Raw genomic sequence first — 17335 nt, 5'->3', positions numbered from 1 at the left:
CCCGAGATTAAGAGTCACATATTCTTCTGACTGAGCCATCCAGGTGCCCCTACATTTTCAACTTTCCAACACTTGCACTGGTAGCCAGCCTCCAAGATGGCCCCCAATGGTTCACACCCTTGCGCTGTCCCCTCCATCACTGAATATAGGTAACCTGTGTCATCAAAGGGATAATGTGGAGACTATGGTGTATGACTTCTGAAGTTAGGTCATAAAAGACACCATGGCTTATGTCTTGCTCTCTTTTGGATCATTTGCTCTGAGGGGAGCCAGCTGCCATGCCATGAGGATATCCAAACAGCCAAAGGAGGGGTCAATGTGGCAAAGACCTGAAGCCTCATGCCAACAGCCATGTGAGTGGAACTTCTTGGAAACACATCTTCCAGGCCCAACTGACTGTAATATAGGCCAATATCCTGACTACATTTTCTTGAAAGACCCTGAGCCAGAACCAAAGAAGCCACTCCAGATTCCTGATCCACAGAAACAGTGCATGATAGATAACATTTATTCTTTCAAGTTACTAAAAATTTGGGGGGTTATTCGGCAGTAAATAATGAATACGCTCCCTGATGTGCTCAAAGACACCTTCCAAAGCAAAATGCATCAGCTTTTATCCATCATACATTTTCATTTTGATTATGGGATTATTTTAGTCCATAGCTTGTCTGGTAAATTTGTGCTGGGATTTTGAGATATTTTTTGAAGATGGTTATTCCATTTTACCTAGGAAACACAAAAGCAGAGCTGAAAGAAAGAAAAGACAGGGATGGAAGTGGGGATGAAAATACAAGCTGAAAGAGGTGAGAAAATTACAAAAAGTGCACATGCCTAAGGGACAGTTATGTTCAGTCATCGTGGCTCTAAAGGACAAAGGGTAGTGGCAGCAGATAGAACAGGTCCATTATCCACAGCAATCAACAAACAGTGTAGGAAAGCATTTGATGAGATAGAGAATCTTTGAATCTGTGCCCAGAAGATTGACAACAAGGTTGGCTGCCCCTTAGCTTTTTGAGGCTCAGGGCTTATTTGGGGACTTAAAGACCGACCTAGCAAAGAGCCACCAGTGGCTCACTGGGATAGCATCTTGGCTTTAAGAGCCATTTTGATCTCCACAGCATCAAAGTGAGCAGGAGATGGCATCTGCAAATACCTTCACTGCCAAGGACTTCACTGCAGGGAGTAGGCTTATCCTTCTCCCCTGTAGGGAGTTTTATCTCCCTTGGCAGAGTTTTCAATGTGGACACTTCCTGATAGAATAAATGTTTATACTACTTCAAAGACTCCTCATTAGTAGAAATGGCCTTTGGTGACTGATCCAGAGTCTTATCCATACATTCATTCAACAAATATTTATTGAGCTCCAAGAATGTGCTAGATACTGTTCTAGACACTAATGAACAAGAAACTCATAAACTTTATTTTTTTTTAATTGGGGGCATGTAAACAGTAAGCATGTAAACAAAATAGTTAACAATGGGGGGCATGTAAATAGTAAGCATGTAAACAAAATAGTTAACAATGTCAACTACTATTAGGCACTATGAAGAAAAAAATAAAGCAAGGTATGATAGAGTGAATGGGGAGAGGGTTCTGCTATTTTCGGAAGGCTGGTCATAAAAGGCTTGTTTGAGGAAGCGATATTTGAGTCACTTAGTAACTTTAGGTTTACCAACACACAGACAAGAGACTGATTTTTGACACCTGTTTATAACTAGACCGTATCTGTAGTTCATTGTAGCTGCAGCTTAGAAGGGAAGGATGTGCAAATGGAGAGGGGTCCTTGTGATGAGTCTGAAAAAGGGAACAGTAAATGAATCATAAGGGTGTCTTATAAGCCACAGTAACTAGCTTCGACTTTATCTAGAGGATTGGAGAGCCACGGAAAGGTTTAATTTGGGGAGTGAAAGGATTAAGATTATTATCTTAGAAAATCACTCTTGAGGGGCACCCTGAGTGGCTCAATCAGTTAAGCGTCTGACTTCAGCTCAGGCCATGATCCTAGGGTCCTGGGATGGAGCCCTAAGTCCAATTCCATGCTCAGCAGGGAGTCTGCTTCTCTTTCTCCCTCTGCTTCTTCCCCTGCTTGTGCTCTCTCTCGCTCAAACAAATCAAACCTTAAAAAAAGAAAGAAAGAAAGAGAGAGAGAGAGAGAGAGAAAGAAAGAAAGAAAGAAAGAAAGAAAGAAAGAAAGAAAGAAAGAAAGAAAGAAAGAAAGAAAGAAAGAAAGAAAATCACTTTCAATATAGGGTAGAGACATCAACCCTGAAGGGAGGGGAAATGGTTAATAGGTTGTTGCTGCGATGACCCAGAGAGTAATCCAAATTAAAAAGAGGCAATAGGGCTAGAAGGAAGGCAACAGAAATGAAAAGGCAAGATCTAGTTACAGTAGAGTATGAAAAAGAGAATGATGATGGGGAGAAAGGTAGACTCATTCATTGAGAATGGGAAAACAAAGTTGAGGCAAGTAAAAGAAGATGAATTCAGTTTGGGACATGTTGAGTGTGAGGTGTTTACAGGACATCCCAAGTTCAATGTAATAAGAAGTTGCATATATAGGTGGGGCAAAAGTATGTATGAGATAAATTGATTTAGCAGATGAAATGGCCATTGAAGCCAAGAGAGGACAGATAAGTCATCTTTGTTGAGTGAAAAGTAAAAAGGGTCAATGGCGGAACTGCAAGGAAAATCAACATTTATGGGATTTGCAGCAAAAAAGAGTAAAGAAAAGATAAACAACACAATGATCAGAACCAGTGAGAATAGTCAGTGAGATGTGGGACATTGTGATTTCATAATTCCATCTGTTCTGTTCTGTGGAAGCCAGTCAGTCACCTTCCCATCTTTGATTCTCTTACAAAGCTGTTGTTCATTTAACAAATTTTATTGAGCCTCTTGGCACGGTTATTTTTTTTTTTTTAAGATTTTTAAAATTTATTCATGAGAAACACAGAAGAGAGAGGCAGGGACACAGACAGAGAGGGAGAAGCAGGCTCCATGCAGGGAGCCCATGCCCAGGAGTCCGGGATCACGTCCTGGGCTAAAGGCAGATGCTCAGACAGCTGGGCAGCTGGGCCACCCAGGTGTCCCTCTTGACACTGTTCTTGATGCTAGGGACAATGAGCAAAAAAGACAAATGCCCTGACTTTAAGGAGTTTACATTCTAGTGTGGTGAACGGATAAGAAACAAACATTTTAAAAAGGTAAAGAAATATAAGGTGGTAAATGCTATGGAACAAAAAGTACATTAAGAAGCATCGGGAGCCTAGAGAGGGTGTGTAAGCAGTTTCCAGGGGGTAACTAGGAGGGTAGACCTCCTTGACTAGGTGATACTTGAGCAAAACCTTGACATTTGCCAAGTAGATACCTGGGGGTAGAGCATTTTAGGCAGAAGTTACAACCAATGCAGGGGTCTTGAGGCAAGAGCAAGCTTAGGAAGTCCAAGAGGTGAGCAGGGTCAGGGTACTAGGGAGGAATTCAAAGAAGGAATCGGGGGACACCGGGTAGGATTTTAGCCTGTTCTGAGGAAAACGAGGGACTTTGGGAAAGTTCTGCGCTTCAGACTGAGGTGTCTAAGGTTTCCTAAAAGGGAAAACTGCTCCACTTAGAATAGACGCCGAGTGGCAAGGGTGAAGCAGAAACTGAGGCAGAAGGTGCCGGCGCCCTGAGCCAGGACTGCAGCCCCGCGGGTTTCCTGATAACCTGGAAGTGGGCTGAAGGCGAAAGAAAAGTCGAGAACACCACCGAGGCTCGCATCCTAAACAAAGGAAAGCTGCGGCCGCGGACGGAGGCAGGAGACTCCGGGGGGGAGCGAGGGGCGGGTGGGTTTTCCGGGGTGTGTGGGGAGGGAGGGAGGGAGCTCAGTCCCGGGCCACGAGCCGTCCGTGAGGCGTATCCAAGCGGAAATGTCAGGCAGGAAGCTGCCGGGACGGACGGGCTCAGGGACGGGGACGCGCGCCTGAGCCGGAGGCCCAAGCCGTCGTCAGCACGGAAGCGGCCTTCGAGGCACCCACAGCCCGGAGCGGCCAGCGCCGCCGCCGCCGAGCAGGGAAGGGGGGAGGGAGCGGCCGTGCGTGCGCGTCCGGGAGGGAACTTGAGGAGACCCGGCCAGAGGGGCCCGCTTCCCGCCCAAACGGGCGAGCCGTGTGAAGACGGCGGCGGGGGCGAGCGAGGAACCGGCTCTTCACCCGCTACCACACAGCTCGACTGCTTAGAGTCGGTCTTAGTCACTGGTAAACGCGTGAAAGCGACACAACCACAACTTCTACGGTGACACGAAGGGCCGGCAGGCCCCGCTCCAGCGCAAGGGCCGCGTCGCCCGCGTCACTCTGAGGTAACAGCCTTCCTCTTCAATCGCTCCCTGGAACACACACACTCACACCCCTCCCCCCAGGGCGGGAGGCCTCCTCCACTACGGGTCGAAGGATGGGTCAAGTCACGCTGAGCGAACAAGGCGGATCCGGCGCCACAAAAGGATTCGCAGGGCGGGGCGACCCGACGGCTCCCTCTCTTGTCTCCATTGGCTGCGATCGCGAGACTCTCCTCGCGGACTGGCTGCTGGGGAGCCTCGGAGACGGCAGCGGCCCCGCCCCCGGGCGCGCGTGCGCACGCGTGGCGGGGGGCTCGCCGCACTGAGCAGGCGCGGCCTCGTGTCGGCTGGAGGGGCGGGTGGAGCGGCGCGCGCTGCGTCCCGGCGCTCGGCCTTCCTTGCCGGTCCCGCCCTCCGTCGCGGCGGCGCGGTGTATCTTGGGATAGGGAGCGATCTCCGAGCGAGGCAGCAAGATGGACGCGGGATTCTTCCGCGTAAGTAGAAGCGCGGGGATCTGCGGTGAGGCGAGGGGCTCCTCGAGAAGGCCTGGAAAGGGGCCTAAACTCGGGTCGGCTGTGGCCAGCGAGGGAGGCTTCGAAGATCCTGATGATCTTCCGCGCCGGCGGACGCTCCCCCCTGCCCTGCGGCGGAGAGACCGGTGCGCCCCTGCGCAGTCTCCTCCTCCGGGATCGTCCCCCCTACGCGGCAGCGACGGTCGCCGGAAAATGGCGGCGGGAATGGGCCGGAGCGGTACCTCGCCGCCCGCCTGCCTGGTGGGGCCTGCAGGCCGGGCCGCGCGCGCCGCCGGGTCCTGGGGCCTAGTCGGGCCGCGAGGAGGAAGTCCCGGGGGGGGGGGGGCGGAGGGAAGCCCTGAGGTGACTGGCGGCGGGAGGATTCTGGAGAGTACGGTTTTCGGGGTACCGCCCCGGGGAGCGTGTTAGGGCAGGAAACGGCGTTCAGCGGCTTCTCTCTCTCTCTCTCTCTCTCTCTAGAGAGCGAGCGAGCGGCGCCGACCCCCCCCCCCCCCCCGTCCTCCCTCCTGGTCCTAAGTCTTCGCGGAGGCGCGGGGTCAGAGTTCGCGGGAACTCCCGCCCAATTTGATACTCCTTTAGGGAGGGGAACTCCGATAATAGGTAGTTGGAACGTTTGAATCTGAGACTCTTAAGGGCAGCGGGTGCAACAAAAAGTGTGCACGTGTATGGAGGCAGGGGCGCGGGGGTGGGGGGAGGATCCTCTCTCCTTCTCGCACACCGCCCCCCCCACCCCCCCCCGTTTGTTTTAACTCTTCTGAAGTCCGCCGGAGAAAAAGGGGGCCCCTTTACCTAGGTTCTCCCGGGGCCGCGCGCCCAACACCTGCAGGCGGGGGAGCGATCTCGTCGAAATTGGTGCTCGGGGCCCAGACTTTTACGAGGCTGGTAGTGCTGGAGCCTGTTAGTCCCAAGTTCCTCTCCGGTAGGAAACGCGTACCTAGAAGAGATGTAGATGGGTGGGAAGTGACACTCCTGGGACTAGTTTGCACATGCCTTTAGTGCAGGACGACCGTATTAAGAGACCAGTGGGTTTGGGTCGAAATCTGTATGTAATGTACGTTGGCTCTTTCCACTCCCTGGAGCGTATAATGCGCGGTTTGCGTGTTTTAAAGGAAAAGGTTGGAAGAAGGGAAGACCAAGACTTCAAAGAACACAACTCTTGGCACTTTAAAGCCGACACTGAAATTCTTCAATTGGCTTTAAATGTGCCTTCTAGTTTTTCATCAAAAGTTGCGGTATTATTCCAAGCACTTACCTAAAAGAGGCAGTTATTTGTTTTACGTTGTGCAAACAATACTGTAGTTATTTCTGTAATGATAGTTTCGGTTGAGAGCTTATTATTGACATTTCCATGCTGTTGATGAACTCTGTTTTCTAATTACCATCAAAGTATTTTGAAGTAGTAAATATTCTTGTAATCCAAATGTATTCTGTGGACACAAAAGCCTGTTCTTTTGATTTTTTGTTGTTGTTGTTGTTGTTGTTACTTCCAAGGGAAAGGAGTTCCAAGAGAAAAAGAACAACGTGGTTGATAAATTTTAAAATGAATTTTTGCTTTAGTGTTAGATACTACCTATAATTCCTTAGAGGAGTTGACTGGATTTAAACTGCGTTAAAAGAATTTAGGGCAGTTAGGTTTTTTAGTGCACTGTCAGCCAGATAGTAAGCTGAATTTTTCAGTTTAAATAGAAATGATCGCTTTCATTTGCTGAACAACCACCACATGCCAATTACTTTACATACATTATTTTGGAGATACACAGCCTTTGCAAAGTAGATTTTAGCAAATAAAGAAACATTCTCAAAGAGGTTAAGGAACTTCTTTGAGTCATGTGGCTTAAGCAGTGGCAGAATTGGGGTTCTAATCCAGGTTCTTTAGATTCCTAAACAGAATTTTCTTGATCACTTTTCAGGGAACAGTGGCCAGCTTAGTGAACCAATCAGTAGATTTCAGGTCATACAGCCAGTTACTTTGATTATGTTGTTCAGTTGGAATGACAAAATGCAGCCTAATGAGTGATCACTTAATCGTCTCAGGTAGTATTTGTAAGCTCTCATTTTTCCTAAGTCATTGCTGAAATTGAGTTAATTAAAGTAAACCCGTATTTTTCGTGCATTCCAAGTTTTTAAAGTTGTGAATAGAGTCCTAGGGTGTTGCTTTTCCTTTTTTGCCCTGCTTATATATGCATTGCCACAGTAATTTTGCAAGCATGCTACTGGTTGTCACAAGAGGATGAAATTTAATGGTCTTGTTTGGAATTATGTATTTAAGTATAGTAAATATTTCAATGTGTTCTCATTTATAAAAAGCCTTAAACTTCTTTTAACATAGAAAAAGGTGTAAAAAGATACACTTCAAACTTAAGTTGCTTGTGGGGGAGGTGCTTAGCTTTAATGCTCTATACTGCTATATTCGACTTGTTGCAATGAGCTTATATTTTGTAATTTTTAAATATAGTCAAGTTTTTTAAATGCTTCATTGGGAAAGGAGTATACATTTTACACTTATGAATGTTAGCTGTGGTGATTTCTTGATTATCCTATTTCTACTGTAAAGGTCATAGCCATCATTAGCTGATAAAAAGTAGGAATTTAACTTTGAGCTCTTAATTAAAATGTGTTTCTCTTCCTGCAGGGAACAAGTGCAGAACAGGATAATCGGTTCAGCAACAAACAGAAGAAGCTACTGAAGCAGCTGAAATTTGCAGAATGCCTAGAAAAAAAGGTATTCTTCTGGATAAAACTATTTATGCACCTCCATAGCAGAGTTGATTCAAACATTTTGGGGCTGTTTTAATGAAACATTTTCCACCTTTTAGCAACAACACACACAAAATAGCACAACCACACAAGACTGAACCAAATTGTACCTTGCTACACCAAAAAATTTCATAAGCTAAAAGGAATTTGGTTGGACAAAACTCTTAAATGAGCTTTCTTTTAGGATTATAAACCTTGCACTCAAGAATTTCTTGCATGTTTTATCAGGTGGACATGAGCAAAGTAAATTTGGAGGTTATAAAGCCTTGGATAACAAAACGAGTAACGGAAATCCTTGGGTTTGAAGATGATGTTGTGATTGAGTTTATATTCAACCAGCTGGAAGTGAAGGTAATAATACACAAATGACTCTTATTTCTGAATATATGACATAATTTTGTGAATCTATGGAGACTGAATTTTTCTATGGAATACAAATATAGGAGGGTTATTTTACAATGTTTGTTGTGAACACTTTGTAAACAACTATTAAGCCTGGAAGTTTAGTGAAGGTACATAGTTTTGAAAGCTACACAGGTGAAAAATCAAACTTACTGTTTGTAATTTTGCTGTTACATGTTAAGTTACTTTGACAGCAATTTTCTAATGATAATGTGATTTATGATTTAAAAGGCCTGAACCAAAATGGAAGTTATTCCTTGCGTCTGAAGTATAGCACCATCACCTTATTAGGTCACAGCAGAGTGAGTGTCCCAATGTCGCTCTGACCCAACTCCCTTGATGATGCAGTGTGTGTTTGGAGGTGAGTTGTGTAAAGTGGCCGAACATCAACAACAACAACAAAAAAAAACACAAACAGGAAAGAGCAATTGGGTAAATCTAGACACTGCTCTTTAAAAATACTATTATGAGATGGACGTTTATGTGAAGCATGAGGGGCAATTCTGATTTGATTGGATATTGTTTTTAAAATAATCAAGTAACTGAAGTCTTTAGTTGTAGCTGCATGTCAGCTAGTCATCAGTTAACATTTTAGGCAGACTTTTTGTTTACGTTATGCTTAAACTTCAGACTGAAATAAATTGGCAGCATTATTAGAACCAGTTAATGTGATTATTCCTCTCTTCATTCATGAGATGATGATACAATTGATGTATAAAAAACAATTTTATTATAAGATAGTTTGTTGTTTTGCCACAACAACCCAAAGGATAATCGTAAGATGTACCATATGACCTTTTTGGCAAATATACCAATGTGAATTTACCTTTACATTAATCCTTTTCCCAAAGAGTTCGCCCTTGTGTTTTGACAGAACAGTTGGCATTTCAACTGATAAGGTATTTCTATTTTTAAAATAATTTGGTAATTACATTTTGGTTTGAATATTGTTAAAGATTAATTTTAAGAAAGCACTTCCTTAAAAATGTATACATTTTACTTAGAAAACCAGGAACGTGGGAAACCGTTTTTAAAATGATGATTAAAGATAGATTTTATTGGAGAAATGCTTTACTGATTTGTATTTTAGTGCTTTTTTAAAACCTAAGTATCTGGTAGTATTCCCCTTGTAGTGAGCATGAGATTAAAGTTTAGAACTTTTTTAAACAATCTTTTCTTTTTTTGTGGTTGTGTACTCATTATTGCTTGTTCGTCTTTTGCAATTTAGATAAATGATATAACATTAAACTCAAGGTGGTTGAGTTGCAGTAGGGAGTCGGAAGCAAGCCAAGGGAACATCTTTCTCTACAGGGGACTTGGCGATTCCAAACCCCCAAGGTTCCAAGAAGAAACTGAAGACACCTGGAATCTGTACTTGCTTTGTGCTATTGAGCTGTGCTTGTTATATGGACCTTGTTGCTTGACCAACAGATTTAGCATTAAAAACCCAGTTATTTTTGAGAAAACTTGACCTCTTAGCCCTTTGTGGACAGTTGAGAATTTGAGGCATTGTTATAATAGATTTTCTTTATATAGTATTCAGGCTTTCAGCTTAGTCTTCAAAAGTTACAGAGTGCATGCATAACTTGTTAGTTTTCATAACTGGACGGTAGATATTTTATAGAAAGCTATCTTAATAGTGTTAGAGAAGTGAACAGTTTATGTACTTTTTCAATTTCTCATTGGGGGAAAATTCCCAAGCAAGCAAACATTTTCCTTGTTAGTAAATGCAGGAATTTGTGGATGTTCATGATGGTTTTTAAAGTTAATAAATGTAAGGCCCACTAACAGCCACGTAGTCTAAAAATACTTACGAAATCCACAAAGGATTAACAGGCTGCTCTGATGCTTTGGTAGAGTGAGAGAGAATTTGGTAATCTGTGCTAGAGATTATATTGCTGAGAAACTTAGGGAAAACTATTTAAGTAGTAAAGAATATATTTGTATTTAAGCCCCTATGGTAGACTTAAAAAATACTAATTTAATGAGTTTTAGGTTGGTTGGTTGGCTTGTTTTGAAGTAACCTGTTTCTCTTCCTGTCATGTCTTTTTGCAGAATCCAGACTCCAAAATGATGCAAATCAACCTGACTGGGTTTTTGAATGGAAAAAATGCTAGAGAATTTATGGGAGAACTGTGGCCCCTGCTCTTAAGTGCACAAGAAAACATCGCTGGAATCCCTTCTGCTTTTCTAGAACTAAAGAAAGAAGAAATAAAACAAAGACAGGTAATAAGACTTTTCTCTTTTGTGTAATGTTGATTTGAGAGCGTGGTATCCAGATTGCTAAGACCTTTGAATTTTACATGACCTGGCTAGGATCAGCATGTTGTTTTGCTTTGCTGTAATATATTGACCATTCAGTTTTTATTCTCCACTCCTTCCCCCCCAAACCCAACCCCAAACATTGTGAGTTTAAAGTATCATTTTCCAGGGCACCTGCATGGCTCAGTTGGTTGAGCGTCCGGACTCCTGGTTTCAGCTCAGGTCATGATTTCAGGGTTGTGGAATCGGGCCCCTGAGGGCTCTGTGCCCAGCAGGGTGTCTGTTGCTCTCCCTCTCTATCCCCCCCCCCCCCCATGTGCACACATGGACCCACTCTCTTTCTTCCTAAAATAAATAAAATATTTTCATAAAATGTCATTTTTCTAGAGTCCAGTAATTTGATACATACTTTATTTAAAAATGGTTTGAGTACTTTAAGTTGAAAAGAAAATTGAACTTCAGTAACAATGTAAAAGGTAAGCACAGGTTCTTCATATGGGCAGTGTACGTTAAATCACAATTTTAAGTAGACTTGAGAGTAGTCTTGTTGAAAAGCAGAGGCCGATGATTTACAGCATTGATGTTTATGAGAGGTGCAAAGTCTTCAGTTTGTTGATCTCAAATGTTCAGCTGTGTTTACTTTGAAAACTTGATCTTTGCAGATTGAACAAGAAAAGTTGGCATCTATGAAAAAGCAAGATGAAGACAAGGATAAGAGGGATAAGGAAGAAAAAGAAAGCAGCAGAGAAAAAAGGGAGAGGTCTCGAAGCCCAAGAAGGTATAATGCAGTGCATGCATACCTGATGTTTTGCAAGTATTCTGTGTGTAGAAAATTGCACAGAATAAAAAGGAAGCTAACAGCACTATTCAGAGAACTTCTTCCATCGTTCATTTTCACAATGGACTGAATAAGGCTTGTCTCTAGCCTGAAATACATCAGTTTTGTTTGAGACCGAACATTTGACTAGAATAATTGTCTCTAAAATCTTGGTGAATAATACAACTGTTAATTCCTATATCAAAATCTAGATTTTTATTTTTTACCATATTGCTTTTGTTTAAATATAGCATTGAATTATTTTACTCTTTTTCTTTCCTTTTTATTAGAAGTCTGTGCCCATTAGCTAGTTGTATTATACTTACCTAATTCCCTGTTCTGCTTTTCTTAGATGGTTGTACTGAACCCAAAACAGATCACTTATTTTTCTTCTTCCTTCCAATGAGACTATGGTTAGGTTCCCATTTTTAAACCCACGACTCAGCTTCTACTGTATTTGTGGTGAAAGGTGAGAATTCTCCTAGGCTTTCATTTTTAGAGTTCTAAGTTTTTCATAAGTCTGCTGGAATTAGTAAAGGGAGGAGGAGATTTCTTTGTCCATTTTTATTTATATATTTGGTATTAAAACCTTATCAGGGAAGCAGTCTTCTAGAGTTCAGCACATCATGGTGGTTAACTATTGATGAACCAGGTCTGCTGTTTTACTTCAAGTTAGAGAAACTGTAATTGTAAAGGAAAGTGGTCTTTTTCAAAGACTATGCAAGTTTGACTTTTTTTTTTTCCTCTTTTGAAGAGCATATTACTTTAATTGCACTAGTCATTTTTCTAAAATATATATAGACTACCTAACTCTGTGGTGGGATCTTTCTGCATTTAAATTGTTTTGTTGGACTTGAGTTACTATTAGGGAATATCATTTTACCTCTCAAGCATTCCTTTCCTCTGAAAAGTTAGTCTTTGGTCTCCTCGTCCCTAGGAATGATTAAAAATCTAAATCTAGAGTCCTGGGTCAGTGCTTTCCTCTTATAACTGGTATACCGGAAAATATTGTTACCTTTGTTTGCTTGCCTTTCTGGTTTTCTTTTGGCCCTTCCCCTGTTAAGGAAATATGACAAGATATCTTATTTTCACAAGGAATTTCTCAGGTATAACAAACAGTGGTGTAATTAAAAAGATTAATTTGCCCTTTGATCTCTCCCAATCCACATTATTCAAAAACCTGAAAAAAATTACTTTCATCCTAGACGCAAATCCAGATCTCCTTCCCCTAGAAGACGATCTTCCCCTGTCAGGAGAGAGAGAAAGCGCAGTCATTCTCGATCTCCCCGTCACAGAACCAAGAGCCGGAGTCCTTCCCCTGCTCCAGAAAAGAAGGAAAAAACTCCAGAGCTCCCAGAACCATCAGTGAAAGTAAAAGAACCTTCAGTACAAGAGGCCACTTCTACTAGGCAAGTATATAAAAATTCATTTATAAATATCATAGTTTAGGCTGTTAATAACTGGCTGCCAATATAATTGAATTACAAACATAAAATTACTTATTTCCCTTTTATATATATATATATATTTTTTTTAAGATTTTATTTATTCATGAGAGAGACAGAGAGAGAGAGGCAAAGACATAGGCAGAGGGAGAAGCAGGCTCCATGCAGGGAGCCCGATGTGAGACTTGATCCCAGGACTCCAGGATCACGCCCTGAGCCGAAGACAGGCGCCAAACCGCTGAGCCACCCAGGGATCCCCCCCCTTTTATATTTTTTAAATCATAAAATCAGCTTGTTGAAAAGATTCCAATTCTACAGAAGAGTTTTAAGTAAATGCCCTGAAGGTGACCACTGCTATCAGGTGGTTGTATTGTTTCAGATATTTTATATATTGTAATTTGCCTTTTTTCTCCAATATCGTGGACAGCTTTGTACTTTAAAAATGTTTGTGGTTAGGATCGTTACTTGCTCTTTAAGTTTCAGTGATGTGTATATATCTAGGGTTAAGGAGAAGTCTTCATGGATTTTGAAAACATTTAATTTTGTTTATTTATTTTCTTAAGATTTTATTTATTTGACAGAGAGCCAGGGAGCCTGAGGATCCCAGGACCCTGGGATCATGACCTGATCAGAAGGCAGACACTTAACTGACTGAGCCACCCTGTTTTCAGGCACCCCTGAGAACATTTTAAAAAGAAAAATCCTACTATGTCATTATGTTATGACTTAGGAGTCAGCTGAAAAAGGAAAAAAAATAAGCTTTCTGTTTATACAGTGACATCCTGAAAGTTCCCAAACCCGAACCTGTACCAGAGCCTAAAGAACCTACTCCGGAGAAAAATTCCAAAAAGGAAAAGGAGAAGGAGAAGACCCGACCAAGATCTCGGTCACGTTCCAAATCAAGATCCCGGACACGGTCTCGCTCTCCGTCTCATACTCGACCTAGACGGCGTCATAGATCCCGATCAAGGTGAGCTATGGCTTCAAGATCGACATAGATCTTGGGTTTTGCATGCTGCTCTCTGGATAGAATTTTTTTTTTAAGATTTTATTCATGAGAGACACAGAGAAGCAGAGACATAGAGGGAGAAGCAAGCTCCCTGTGGGACTCAGTCCCAGGACCCTGGGATCACAACCCGAGCCAAAGACAGATGCTCAACCACTGAGCTTTCTACCTAGGCATCCCTCTGGGTAGAATTAGATAAATAATTTCAGAGCAGTAGAAAGCATTTAGTACAAGTGTTATTCTTTGGACCTAAAGAGAGAATCTGAGGACACTTTCTGTGTACCATAAAAATCTCTACGTAAATGGAAAATGGTATGCCTTGAAGTCCATTTTTAAAATCTAGTTGTTGGAAAAAAAAAGAAAAAAAAAATAAAATCTAGTTGTTGGGCAGCCCAGGTTGCTCAGCGGTTTAGCGCCACCTTCAGCCCAGGGTGTGATCTTGGAGACCCGGGATTGAGTCACATATCAGGCTCCATGCAAAGAACCTCTTTCTTCCTCTGCCTGTGTCTGTGCCTCTCTCTCTTTATGTCTCTCATGAATAAATAAATAAAATCTTTTAAAAAAATGTGTGTGTGTATATGTATATATATATATATATATATATAGTTGTTGAGAAAGCTGTATCAAGGAATTCGTCCCTTGCTCTTGTTTATTCAGGTCTTAATTCTGTTTGTTCTGGCAGATCATACTCCCCTAGAAGGAGGCCAAGTCCGAGAAGGCGGCCATCTCCTCGCAGAAGAACCCCACCAAGACGAATGCCACCTCCACCCAGGCATAGAAGGAGTAGATCTCCAGTGAGACGGTGAGGGCTTTCTTTATTTCTTGTTCTTTATCTATCCCTTTCCTTTGCTTTTTTTCTTTATCTTTTTCTGATTTTCCTTTTTTTTTTTTTTTTTAATTTGGAAGTGTCAGTACATGAAAGTACACCACATTTGCTTTAGGCAATGTTTGAATTAGTGTCTCCCTAGAATAAAGAGCTCATGAGTGATATTATTAGGTGATGCTTTCTAAAGAGCCTCTTGAGGTTTAATTGTGCAATGAAAAGCAATGCTAGTGCAGTGTTGGGGGGGGGGACAAATTTACCATTTTACTGATGTTTTGTATTAAGTTACCCTTTGACCCCAAGATGTCCTAGGAACAAGGGAATTTGCCACACACCCTATTCCTTTGGATTTTAATTATCACTGGCTTCTGAAAAGCAGATGACCACAGAGCCAATAAGCTATTTTTACCAATATTAAAATAATCTATGTAGTCAAACTTTTGTTTAGAATGTTTTTTTCTCGTTAATAGACGTATTTATAAAATTTCAAACAAATAACAAAGTTACCCTTAATCCTATTATATGGATATAGCCATTTTCAGCAGTTTGGTATCTAGGTATTTTTTAAGAGATTAAACATAAAAGTAACCCTGTCAGTACCAGTGTTCTTTTTTAAAAAGTTATTTTAAAATTGGCATGAGGTAAAATGTTTGGGTCTGTCCCTTTTAACAAAAAGATTATTGGCTAAATCTGCCCAAAGTAAAGGCCTGGTGCACTGGTTGCAGAGTTTTGTACCTTCTTGACCTCCTTGGAAAGAGCCATGATGATTGTGCTTCAGATTATACTGAGCACAGAAGTTTTTGTGTTTGAATCTTTTAAGTTTTTTTGCAGGAAAATGAATCTACTTGGTAATCGAGAGGGCAAATAAGTTCCTTGATTTTTTTTGTTTCTGTAAGCCTTTTCAGAGTCCCATATTTTTTCAAAATGAAATATTTGGGGAGGGGATTGTCGTGATACACTCAACCATTTTTATGACTACTGCTGAAAATGATAGATATGATGTTACTACTGACAAATGAGACAAATGGTGTCAATGGTCAGTCAATTTAGACATCACACTTTTCTAAAATTGGTTATTCGCTTTTAGGAGAAAAATAATGCTGGTGCTTTCTAGTACAAGATTAGTGGAAACAGCTATTTCTTATATTGGAGTTTTGCAAACAGCGTGTTTTAATTGTGCTTACTGAGCCATTTAGCAGTCAAAATATTTTGCAGATTGTGTAAGATTCCCTTTCAGCCAGTTTTTATCTCACACTTAAGGTAGGGTTTCTTTTTTTCAGGTTCTCAGGAATTCTTCCGCCAAAGGTGAATTCTGCAGGTACACATAATTGCAACAGAACTTACACAAATTTTGCCGCAGAATTCGAGAGGCCCCTGCTTCTAAGTTTATGTAGCTAAATGAATTCCTAATCCTGCTGCACATTTTTTTTTTAAATGCAACCTAAAGGTTGTTCGACATTGTGCTATTAAATGGAAAATACTTTTGTCACCCAAATTTTGTATGCAAACTCCAAACAGTGATGATATTCCTAAGGAAAAAAGAGACTGGTTAGTTACTGTATTATAGCACTCAACGTGACATGTTTTATAACTGAAAAGACAACTCAAACAGAAGCATTTATCAGAATAAGTTACTCATATTTAGTCTCAGAACTAGCTGTTTCCTGTCCTAGGTTGTGTGGTTTTGTTTCCCATTTTTTAAAAATTTATTTATGTGCTTAGCTACATAAACTCAAAAGTTGGATAAAAATAGCTGTATTTTTGTGTAAACTGTACATACCTGTAAGGTGGTTCTTGACAAGTATACAGGTAATGAATGTGAATACTTTATTCCACAGAAGACGACGTTCATCAGCATCCTTGTCTGGAAGTAGCTCATCATCCTCTTCATCTCGTTCCCGGTCACCGCCAAAGAAGCCTCCTAAGAGGACATCCAGTCCCCCTCGAAAAACTCGTAGGTTATCTCCTTCAGCAAGTCCTCCGAGGCGAAGGCATAGGCCATCACCTCCAGCAACTCCACCGCCAAAAACTCGTCATTCCCCAACACCCCAGCAGTCCAATCGTACAAGAAAAAGTCGTGTTTCTGTCTCTCCAGGGAGAACTTCAGGTAAAGGTAAAAATCAGACACATAAAAACAGTATGTTTGTTCTTCATTTGGCTGTGAAGGGCACAGTCAGTTGTTGCTGCCTTTTCTCTCTTCAGAGTGTAAAGTAGCTGGGTAATATTTGTGTATGTGATAATCTTTGTAAATTTCCTTACCACCTTTTCTTTCCTGCTTTAAGTTCTTGGGGATTGTTGAAATAGAGTTTACATGTAAACGTGTTTTGTCTTCAGCATGTGCCTCTGGCATCAAGTAGGTGGAGAAATACATTACCAGCCGTGGGCTGAGTTGCGGTAACTGATTGTCAAAGTTTGTGTTGTCATGATAAGGGATCATTTTATTACTGTGAGACCAGTTAACTTTTTTCCCCTGAAGATTTTTTTGTTTGATACCTCATCTGAGGACTTCATATTCTGTTTTAATTCTTTCTTGGCCCCATTGTGCTCCCTAGGGAGGAACATGGTGTCCTTAAAAGCTGATTTGTTTTTTAATTTAGGCTCTAGGCAGGGTTCTTCTGAGTGTTGTTGTCTGTGCTTTATTCTGCAGATTGATTTCTGAGGAATTTATGATCTATGATCCTGCCAGGCAAGTAGAATGCCATATTAGTCTGAGTGAAGGTTGTGGTATATTGGGATTTGTTCCTTTAACATCAAATACACAAGGAGAAAAGCAGTAGGATCTATTTGCATTGGGCTTCTGGTGCTTAGGGCTGAGATGATAGCCTGAAGGGTGAGTAGTGGGGGAGGAGAAATCCTAAAAGCTACTATAGTAATTGTTTTTTGAGAAGCAGTGTGTTGCTTGATATTTATGGGGCTTGTTCTGATCACATCTGAATTTTCAGGTTAGAAAAAGAAAATGGAGATGGGCAAAATTTTGACTG

General features: G+C 41.7%; 1 protein-coding gene across 18 annotated transcripts in view; it reads left to right on the top strand.

Annotated features, from left to right (window-relative positions):
- Positions 1 to 236: 236 nt before the first annotated feature.
- SRRM1 (serine and arginine repetitive matrix 1) overlaps positions 237 to 17335 on the top strand; it is a 35183-nt gene continuing 18084 nt past the window's right edge. For 7 of the 18 annotated variants that reach the window (XM_038531572.1, XM_038531567.1, XM_038531563.1 and 4 more), the window contains exons 1-9: positions 4654 to 4803; positions 7475 to 7564; positions 7828 to 7950; positions 10057 to 10227; positions 10926 to 11041; positions 12286 to 12489; positions 13301 to 13495; positions 14214 to 14333; positions 16193 to 16467. In XM_038531572.1, coding sequence (XP_038387500.1) covers positions 4783 to 4803; positions 7475 to 7564; positions 7828 to 7950; positions 10057 to 10227; positions 10926 to 11041; positions 12286 to 12489; positions 13301 to 13495; positions 14214 to 14333; positions 16193 to 16467 — 1315 coding nt within the window. In that variant the 5' untranslated portion in view covers positions 4654 to 4782. Of the gene's footprint in view, positions 354 to 730; positions 804 to 4180; positions 4334 to 4653; positions 4804 to 5742; positions 5762 to 7474; positions 7565 to 7827; positions 7951 to 8232; positions 8363 to 10056; positions 10228 to 10925; positions 11042 to 12285; positions 12490 to 13300; positions 13496 to 14213; positions 14334 to 16192; positions 16468 to 17335 lie in introns of those variants that run through there. The other 11 variants (XM_038531574.1, XM_038531569.1, XM_038531565.1 and 8 more) reach the window with 6 other exon arrangements.

The sequence above is a fragment of the Canis lupus genome, chromosome 2 (genome assembly GCF_011100685.1).
Source record: "Canis lupus familiaris isolate Mischka breed German Shepherd chromosome 2, alternate assembly UU_Cfam_GSD_1.0, whole genome shotgun sequence".
Lineage (NCBI taxonomy): Eukaryota > Metazoa > Chordata > Mammalia > Carnivora > Canidae > Canis > Canis lupus.
This window is presented reverse-complemented; position numbering and strand designations above follow the sequence as displayed.